The 11084-nt window shown below is 37.0% G+C and overlaps 1 protein-coding gene across 1 annotated transcript in view; it reads right to left on the bottom strand.

The window, feature by feature from the left end:
• Positions 1 to 229: 229 nt before the first annotated feature.
• LOC124798466 (alpha- and gamma-adaptin-binding protein p34-like) overlaps positions 230 to 11084 on the bottom strand; it is a 74939-nt gene continuing 64084 nt past the window's right edge. Inside the window, exons 5-8 of the mRNA XM_047261895.1 lie at positions 5148 to 5303; positions 4944 to 5065; positions 3523 to 3611; positions 230 to 1779 (exon numbers count right to left, since the gene is read on the bottom strand). Of these exons, the coding sequence (XP_047117851.1) occupies positions 3543 to 3611; positions 4944 to 5065; positions 5148 to 5303 (347 nt within the window). The 3' untranslated portion in view covers positions 230 to 1779; positions 3523 to 3542. The remainder of the gene's footprint in view (positions 1780 to 3522; positions 3612 to 4943; positions 5066 to 5147; positions 5304 to 11084) is intronic.

Raw genomic sequence — 11084 nt, 5'->3', positions numbered from 1 at the left:
TAACTGTAAAACATTAATCACTGTTTTTAGTCACAACCACCTTACTTGTTTTATGTACACATTTTTTTAAACATAAAAGAAAGTGATAAAATGTACAAAGTGTAAAATAATGTTAATAGATGTGTCAACGCATCAAAAATATTGTAACTGGTTCTTCATATGTCTTTAAGCACTAAAGATGGCCACACAGTGACCAAAATGTGGATATGCAATAAAAATTATTTCCAACTGATTGCTGTACCTTTTACTACTTGAGGCACCAATGAATACGTTACATAAAGTCCAAGTGCACTGAAAACAGCATACACTAAGGTAAATTCCATCATAAAGCAAGAACAACGTAACAACAGTAATATGAAATAACACAGTATCATGATGCTCTAATGTACAAAACGTCTTCTATTCTGGCACAGTCAAAGATGTGAGAAGCTGTCTATGATGGCCGTAATGACATTCATTAGCACTAGCATTTTGGCAAAACTGTAACAGCATACAAAGTGCTATATCTTACAGTGATGTCTAGGATAGCAAAAGTACAGACTAACAATAAGAATCTGTCCATATCAAAACTAACAATATTTGTTTTTAATTTTATATTTTCATTATACACAAACTAAGAACTTCTACAGATCATTTTTCAATTGATATATTATAGAATCAATGATTTTACAAAATGTGACTGGCAATGACAAGACAGATATACAGAATCCTTCACTTGTATCAAACAAAAAATAGCGTTTCAATTGAAATGAGACAACAGAGCAAGGTAAGTTCTGAATCATGAAATTAGCTTTGAAACTAAGACTATAATAATATAACAACATGATACAATTGTGACATACACTACAGCAGATTAATATTGCACAGATATAACTTCCCAATGCTCAAGCTATTATATACTCCAAGCAAAACTGTCTTCTCAAGGATAAACTATTTACATGCTGATCACATGCACTTCCAGTTTTATTACACATCAGAATTTACTGCAGCAGAGTAACAAGAATGTACCTCCCATAACGCGGTACAAATGATAAATTGTCTCTTTTTTAGACTACATGCATATCATGTTTAAGTTTGCTAAATTTTCTAAAAATGCATTAAAAATGAAAAACTATAATACACTATGTGAAACAAGATATTTACTGTATACACTGGTCTCTCTGTTACCAAATCAAAGAGAAGAGTTTCCATTTCCTACTTTCATTAGGAACATGATATTCTAGAGCATTACAATTCAGTATTGAATTAAAACAAAAAATACCCTTTTTTATGTACAAGAAACAGAGGGTATATCTCTGGATCACAAAACAAATATCAATGAAGTTGTCAAGTCCAAAACTGCTTTGGAAAAATATTCAGTTTCTCAGGCAGTGATGATAGCACCTGGGAAAACAAATACCAAATATTTATTTTAATTAAGTTTGATTCAAAGACACCAATAGCTCTTCAGCATAGGAGATTGGTACATAGGTGTTAATGTTTTCACACAGTTCCTTTACATATGACTAAAGTATAGTTCCTAGAAAAGATTTATATTGCTCCCAACAATATACTGCCCTATCAACATCAGAATACAGATGTAATCGACTAGAAAATTTTCTGCTTCCTCACATCAGTACTGATATGACAAAAGTGGTATAAATATAATACTCGGAGAAAGCTAAGAATCACAAGATATCCTCTCTGAAGAAATTTGGAACATCACGATTTCATATCAAACGTGGTTCTTCATTCGGAGAATGAGTTGCGGTAATCACATCCTTGGATGAAACATCAACTCTGAAACATAAAATAGAAAGCTTGAAATGCAATCATATCATGCAATTCACAAAAAGTAAGAGAGAAGGGGAGGAGGAGACAGTACAGATGGACTTCTGAGGGGGGGGGGGGGGGGGGGATTATCTCAATAAAAGGAAATCTATGAGACAAAGAGTGCAGAGATAATAGAAAGCGCTGAACAAACAAATTTCATTCTTTTCTCACAAATTGGACTAAAAGCAAGGCAGTTCAGGTATTTGATCTTGAATCACATACTGTCACTGACTATTATAGAAAGAATAGGGATAATTTGCCACATTACAAAGACTTTGATGAATAATAACCCATTTTTAAAACTAAATATCTGACACACTTATTTGAAAGGAATGGTATAAATCACACAGAAACAACAATTTATTGAGTATCAGGGCAGTAGACTACCACAATCACATGTGGGGACAATGTCTAAGGTGATAAATTACACCAGAATGACATTCCCATCCTGGCGAGATGGTGATCCTACAACAAGTTAAACATTTTAAAGTCTAAATGCTTCCACACAGGGCTTAGGTCTCTGTGCCTTCATCTGAGAAAAAAATTGAGGTCAACATGTTTGATTGCTTTCCTACTTTCAACTAGACACTTGGTGCAGCAATTAGAGCTATTACTTGTCAAGCAGAATATTCTTGGTTCAAATCTCTACACTTATTTTTTTTTCAGGTGGATGTTTAGAAGTATTTACCAAAACTGAAGATTAACATCTGGGGAATATTTAGATGAAAGGGGACAGTGTTCTCATGAAATCATGCCAAGCATCAGTATCTGAGGAAGACTGTGCAATACTTCTGCTCCCACCATTATGTATCTCACTTGAGAATCAAGAGAATAAGATAAAGAAAAAAAAGGGCACATCTAGAGTAGTATCAACAGTCATTTCTCTTTTGTTTAATATCCAATGGAAAGAAAATTCTAATACTGGCCAAGCATTGCACAATGGCTTGCAAATTATACAGAGAGATGTAGATCCACTACTGTGACATACATGACATACCACTGTTTCCTGATGGGGAAACAAATGAAATGATCGTACGGTACTATTGGCCAGGAGACCATCTCTGAGGTTATTCCTGGCAGTAGATGACACACACCAGTGCCTTGAGTTTTTTATTGAAAAGCACACTGCCACATATGGCTGGGCAGCTGTGTAAGCTGTATCAGTCCTTGGACCCATTACTATTGACAGCCAGGATGGTGGTAGCTTTTAACCATTACCACAGTTCACATTAACGGGCTGCTTAAATACATCAGTCATCTCTCTTGTCTTCCATCTGATAGTCAATTACTGCTCAGCAAGTATATGAAAGAACTGTATAAGCCTGCTACAAACATTTTAGCGTTACCTCAGCATCGTATAACATTTGTTCTTCGGAAGCCTACGCTTACATAAATATAAAGATTTAGCCAAAATGTTCGGTACTCTGGCTTTCATGTTTTATGGGTCTCATTCTTTCTCTAAACAGGAAGCCTAACATAAATGTAATTAGCAGGTTATAAGAGCTATTATCATTTAAATTTCAAAAATTGACCAAAAGTAAAGTACATTTTTTATAGATGAATAGCATTAGAATATAACAATACAGATAAAACAGAAATTACAGTTTTAATTCTGATGTTTAAATAGTAGTTTCCTTATTATATATTATAAACATATCACAAAATACAACTATAAGTACAACAGCAAATGAAAATTCAAGCAAATATTACCTTGTCCCTTCTCATTTATTTCAGTTTGAGCCAAGACCTGATAACTCATCATCATCTCCACCTATTGCTTTCCAAAATGCCATTACAACCTGTAAAATAATAAAGTAATTTTTATAATTCCATAAATTACAAATGTTGGACACCAGATATAATATATATGTTGAGGGGCCTATTCTTCACTGAAAGAACAATAACAAAAGGAACTAAAATTGGAAAACAGTACATTATTCTGGAAGCTGGTGAGAAATATTTAAACCCAAAAACTGATCCAACACTAACCATATGAGTAACGTTTCATAATAATATTGATTCCAGAAAATATCTGTGACAGAAATGGTGACATTTTCAAATCACTGACCGTCAAATCCAATGATTACTTCCTCACATTGGGAGCTAACTTTGCACCCACCAAGAGACAACCAAACACAGATACATTATATTTACTCATAAAGACACTGTATGCACCACTAACAGATATTAATTTTAAAAATGTAATCAATCAATGACTCAAGGCATATTTTCAGACAGACTTCAGTAAGTTGTTATAACACCCATCAACAAAACTAGAGATACGCAAACTACCTCTAATTACAGATCTATGTCACTGCTTCCAAGCTTCTCAAAGGTGCTTGAGAAATTAACCTATGACAGAATACTGACACATTTAATTGACCAGAACTTGTTAATTGCCTCTTGGCTTGCCCTTCATAAAGGATTCTTCACAGGTACAAACCTCACAAAAGTGCAAGCAGAGCTAAAAAAGAAAAATTATTCTGTCAATACATTCTATAATCTTACGAAAGCCTGTGTTTGTTTGGATAAAATTATACTTAGTAAACTAGAGTCTCAAAATTACTCATATTATGCCATTTTAAACCAGAGATAATGGCCACACACTAATTGGAACACACACTGCCAAATTCCTTGTCCAGCTGAATAACACAAATGGATCAAAACACAGATAAAATAATTAAAAGTTCACTTCAGCATGTTTTGGGATAGAAGCATCTCTCCTAGTGTTGACCTAAAGACAAGAGTGTTGGCTTCATTTGCAGATATTCACTTCCTGTAGTATTAAGGAATTATTTACTCGGACAGTGCACCTAAAGTAAATTAAGTGTTCATTCAGCAGAAGCAAGCAGTTAGAATATTGTGTAAAGTAGATAACTGCACATCTTGCAAACAAGGCTTCAATGAGCCACAGCCAGCTCCTTTCCCACTTCAAAGTGCCTAAAAGCTTTGCTACAATGCTGGAGCTCTTGCACCCATTGGAAAAGGAATACACAACAAAAATGATAATGACAGACTCAAGTGAATGCCAAATTTGAATCTCAGACTGGCATCAAGTTTTAATGCATTGTGGATACACAAAAGAGGAAACACAATATGATGAAACAAACATTTATTTCCAATAAACACACCTGTTCAGCACAAGCTCTTCTTTGGTCACTTGGAAGTTTAGAGACTCGCTCCTTCATTGTACACAGTTGTTCAAATAAAGAAGAGAAACCTGCTACACCACCACTATCACCAAGTAACTCATCTGCAACAGAAACATAAAGCTACAGAGAATATTTTAGCCACAAACAGTGACAAAGAAAAATACCCCACAGATGACTATTTACCTATTCGTTCCTCTGTACATGTAGCTGCAAAGAAAGAACTGTTATCAAGAGTAGACCCCTGGTCTGCATCCTCATCACTGTTGCCATTTGTGGGTGTTGTGGGAGCATTACCCACTAACATTGATTGGACTGTTCGAGATAGCTGCTGGGGCTTACCTGCAAAACAACTGCACATTAGTAAAGAACAATTGAAGAAAGGCGTGTAAGTCTTCAATGTCAGTATTGTTATAGCAGAAAAATAAAAACCTCTAAACATGAAAAGGAGAAATTAACAACTATTTAATAATGTGACATCCAACAGGAATAAGAAATAACTTATAACATGATAACTATTATTACTGTGTGTTGTTTCTAGCGCTGAAAAATTATTTACACATTTATTCCATAAATTTCTAACAAATTATTAGTTTTAGAAGTAAGCAATTTAATTCAAATAATAGCCAATGTTACAAAATGCACACTCAATGTGAGAGATATAGGAGATAGGCAAAATAATGTGAACAGTGGTGGTAATGGGATGGTTGCGTTTGACGGTGAACAACACAGGTAAGACACATGTCGTGCTGGACTGTGCATGTTCAGTACGGACTAGACATCTGTTCAGGTTGTTTATGAGTAGTGCACACTTCAGGCAAAATAATGTGAACAGTGGTAGTAATGGGATGATTGCGTTTGACGGTCAACAACACAGGTAAGACACATGTCGTGCTGGACTGTGCATGTTCAGTACGGACTAGACATCTGTTCAGGTTGTTTATGAGTAGTGCACACTTCGTATTTGCATTCAGAGGTCAAGGTTGATGTGTAACGAAAGACCTAACAGAGTTCCAAAGAGGACAGATTGAAGGAGCCCGATTAGCTGGAGCATCAGTAACCAAAGCAGCCAACTCATTGAATGTTCAAGAGTAACTGTTCCAACAGTCATCATAGCCTACACAAAACATGGAAAGACATCATCATGTAAATGTAATAGTGGGCGCAAATGAAAACTAAATGACAGAGTGTCGTACACTAACATGAATTGTGTCAAAACAATACAAAACTACAGCGGCTAAAGTGACTGCATAGCTCAATAGCCTTCTTCGAGACCCCATATCTATTGACACTGGTCACCGAGGACTCCATAAAGTGAATATTCATGGACAAGCTGCTACATCGAAATCATTTATTGATGACAACCAATACAAAGAAGTGTAAAACATGGTGTCAGGAGCATAAATCCTTAACAGCTGATCAGTGTAAACACGTCATATGGTCCAACGAGTCAATGTTTTTGTTATTTCCACATCGGACCTGGTTTAGATCTTGAGAAAGCCAAAAGAAGCCTACCATTCTGACCTCTCGATTCCAACAGTTAAGCATGGAGATGGAAGTGTGATGGTGTGGGCCTCCACATCACGGTATTCTGCTCGTCACATCACTACTCTCAAAGGCCGTTTTACAGCCAAAGATTATGTGAACATTTTAGGTGATCAGGTGCATCCCATGATTCAAATATTGTTCCCAACAATGATGCCATATTTCAGGACAATAATACACCAATCCACACAGTCAAAACAGTACAATCATGGTATGAGGAGCATGCAACTGAACTGCAGTGTCTTCACAGCCAGAACAGTCCCTAGACTTGAACATTATCGAATCCTTGTGGGCGGCATTTGAGCACAGACTCCGGAGCAGATTTCCATCTCCCTCATCACTACAGGAGTTAGAAGAGGTTGTGACTGAAGAGTGGCGTTAACGTTCCACTGGAGACTATACAATCATTATACACCTGTATTCCCAGAAGAATCGCAGCTGTATTACAGGCAAATGTGGGCCCAACCCCTTATTAGTAAACCACTTGCAAGTAAGTACAGGTGTCCGCATTGTTTTTCCTATCCCCTGTAATTACTCATAAAAGAAACACAAATAACAATCAGAAAAATACATTAATAATTATAAAAATATACAGCTACATATCGACATAATCATCATTTTATTACAGACAATTTCAACTGCCTGAACAACTTGTCTGAAAAACACACAAAATACACAGATGTCAGCAGCTCCTTAATTTCCTCTTATTACTGAAAAGTGACATTTCTAAAAGTGCAACAGGAGTTTGTCATCACCTAGTATAAGGTTATAATTAAAGTAGCAATCATTAAACATTTCCAATGTAATTTTTTTTATACCGATTACGATAAAATATAGTATGTGTTGTCACATTCAAAACAAATTCTTTATATCAAAACCACGACTGCACACTGCATTATTGGGGTGTATCATTAAAGACTCATACTCTGCAGGCACTTTACAGAGTGTGAGAAAGTGTATTTATTATAGCTATATGATTGACCTCCTTTCATGTGTCATTACAAATGGAGAGAAGAAAGGACAATCTGCATATCCTTAGCAGTCTTCCAACGACTGTCAGGCATTTGGTTTATTACAACCAGGTTTAAGTAGTCATTCAACTTTGGGTCACCCAGGACAGTTGCATTAAAAACAAATTTTTGTGGTTGGTATGGTTTCCACATTATTTACTGGTGATGGTATAATCATACAGTGATTGGTCTTTCTGTCCATATATTCACAATGCATTAAATTTATTTATACTGAGGGTCATCTGGCAGGCCCTGCACCAAATGGCGCCCCTCTGTAGGTCTTCTTCCTGGATTTCAATACAGTTTTCTGAGATTGCGTCTTCTGAATTTACCTTCTGTAAATAGCCTCCCCCTCCCCTCACGAACCATGGACCTTGTCGTTGGTGGGGAGGCTTGTGCGCCACAGCGATACAGATAACCATACCATAGATGCAACCACAATGGAGGGGTATCTGTTGAGAGTCTAGACAAACTTGTGGTTCCTGAAGAGGGGCAGCAGCCTTTTCAGTAGTTACAGGAGCAACAGTCTGGATGACTGACTGATCTGGCCTTGTAACATCAACCAAAATGGCCTTGCTGTGCTGGCACTGCAAACAGCTGAACGCAAGGGGAAACATCAGCCATAATTTTTCCAGAGGACATGCAGCTCTACTACATGGTTAAATGACGACGCAACCCTCTTGGGTAAAATATTCCAGGGGTAAAATAGTGCCCCATATGGATCTCTAAGTGGGGACTGCTCAAGAGGACATGGTCATCAGTAGAAACAAAACTGGCGTCCTACAGATCAGAGTTTGGAATGTCAGACCCTTAATTGGGCATGTAGGTTAGAAAATTTAAAAATGGAAATGGATAGGTTAAAGTTAGGTATAGTGGGAATTAGTGAAGTTCGGTGGCAGGAGAAACATGACTTCTGGTCAGGTGACTAGAGTTATAAATACAAAATAAAATAGGGGTAATGAAGGAGTAGGTTTAATAATGAATAAAAAAAATAGGAATGTGGATAAACTACTATGAACAGCATAGCGAACACAATATTGTAACCAAGATAGACACAAAGCCCACACTCACCACAGTAGTATAAGTTTATATGCCAACTGGCTTTGCAGATGACGAGGAGATTGAGGAAATGTATGATGAGATAAAAGAAAGTATCCAGATAATAAATGGAGACAAAAATTTAATTGTCACGGGAGACTGGAATTCAACAGTAGGTAAAGGAAGAGAGGGAAAGTAGTACGCGAATATGGACGGGGGGGAAAGGAATGGAAGAGGAAGTCATCAGGTAAATTTCTGCACAGAGCATAATTTAACCATAGCTAACACTTTATATAAGAATCTTGAAAGAAGGCTTTATATGTGGAAGAGACTTGGAGACACCAGAAGGTTTCAGAACAATTATACACTGGTTAGAAGAGATTTGGGCACCGGATTTTAAATTGTAAGATATTTCCAGAGGCAGATGTGGATTCTGACCACTATTTATTGGTTATGAACTGCAGATTAAAACTTAAGAAATTGCAGAAGGAGGGAATTTAAGGAGCTGAGATATGGATAAACAGAAAGAATCAGAGGTTGTAGAGAGTTTCAGAGGGAGTATTAGGGAACAATTGGCAAGAACATGGGAAAGGAATACAGTAGAAGAAGAATTGGTAGCTTTAAGAGATGAAACAGTAAAGGCAGCAGAGGATCAAGTAGGTAAAAAGACAAGGGCTAGTAGAAATCCTTGGGTAACACAAAAGATATTGAATTTAATTGGTGAAAGGAGAAAATATAAAAATGCGAGAAATGTAGCGGACGAAGGGGAACATAAATGTCTAAAAAATGAGGCTGACAGGAAGTGCAAAATGACTAAGCAGGAATGGCTAGATGAAAAATTACAGGATGCTGAAGCTATATCACTACTAAGGGTAAGATAGATACTACCTACAGGAAAATTAAAGAGACCTTCCGAGAAAAGAGAACCACCGCGCATGAACATCAAGAGCTCAGATGGAAAACCAGTCCTAAGAAAAGAAGGGAAAGCAGAAAGATGAAAGGAGTATATAGAGGGTCTATACAAGAGAAATGCACTTGAGGACAATATTATGAAAATGGAAGCGGACATAGAGGAAGAAGAGAAGGAGGATATGATACTGCATGAAGAATTTGACAAATCACTGAAAGACCTACGTCGATACAAGGCCCCGGGTGTAGACAACATTCAATCAGAACTATTGTAGCCTTGGGAGAGACAGCCATGACAAAATTCTCATCTGGTGAGCAACATGTATGAGACTGGCGAAACATCCTCAGATTTCAAGAAGAATGTAATAATCCCAATCCCAAAGACAGCAGGCACTGACAGGTGTGAAAATTACAGAACTATCAGTTTAATAAGTCGCGGCTGCAAAATACTAACAGGAATCCTTTACAGAAGAATGGAAAAACTCATAGAAGCTGACCTCAGGGAAGATCAGTTTGGATTCCAAAGAACTATAGGAACACGCAAGGCAATACTGGCCCTACAACTTCTCATAGAAGATAGTTTAAGGAAAGGCAAACCTACATTTACAGCATGTGTGGCCTTAGAGAAAGCTTTTGACAATGTTGATCAGAACCCTCTCTTTTATTTTCTAAATGTGGCAACTGTAAAATACAGAGAGCAAAAGGCTATTCACAATTCATACAGAAACCAGATGATAGTTATAAGAGTCAAGGGGTTTAAAAGAACAGCAATGGTTAAGAAGGAAGTGAGACAGGGTTGTAGCCTATCCCTGATGTTATTCACCTGTATATTGAGCAAGCACTACAGGAAACAAAAGAAAAATTTGGATTATGAATTAAAGTCCAGAGAGAAGAAATAAAAACTTTGAAGTTCGTTGATGGCATTGTAATCCTCTCAGGGACGGCAAAGGACTTGGAAGAGCAGTAAAGATGAACATCAATAAAAGTAAAATGATGATAATGGAATGTAGTCAAATTAAAACAGGTGATGCTGAGGAAATTATATTATGAAATGAGACACTTAAAGTAGTAATGAGTTTTTTTATTTGGGAAGCAAAATACAAGGGTTGGAACTTTAATAGTGGCAACTATTTATTTATAACTCGTACAAAATAGATACATGTTTCAAAGTTTTACTGACCATCAAAGTACTCACCAGCATTGTGTATAACTTGTAGGCAGCAACGTGGGAGTCGTAGGATACTCTTAGCAGTGCCAGTAGTGTTGACAGTTCGAGCGGTGTGGACTAATACCCGACGAATTTGTAGTAGTTCTCAAGCGAATACCGTGAAGTGTTTCCTTCAGTTTAGAAATCGAGTTGAACTCATGAGGGCTTAAGTCAGGGGAGTGCAGTAGCTGGTATAGCACTTAGCAGCCCCACCAGCCAAACAAATCAGTAACAGCTTGCATCCACACACTGTCCTGCAAAATGACGTTCAGATCCTGCAAAAAGTGTCACCGCTTCTTTCTCTATGCTGTTCATTTTTGGAACACAACCTACGACCAGCTTAGAGACAGAAATGACGACACTTTTTGCAGGACCATCATTTTGTAGGGCAATGCTGAAGCATGTACAGTGCAA

Source organism: Schistocerca piceifrons, chromosome 5 (assembly GCF_021461385.2).
Source record: "Schistocerca piceifrons isolate TAMUIC-IGC-003096 chromosome 5, iqSchPice1.1, whole genome shotgun sequence".
In the NCBI taxonomy this organism is placed as follows: domain Eukaryota; kingdom Metazoa; phylum Arthropoda; class Insecta; order Orthoptera; family Acrididae; genus Schistocerca; species Schistocerca piceifrons.
This window is presented reverse-complemented; position numbering and strand designations above follow the sequence as displayed.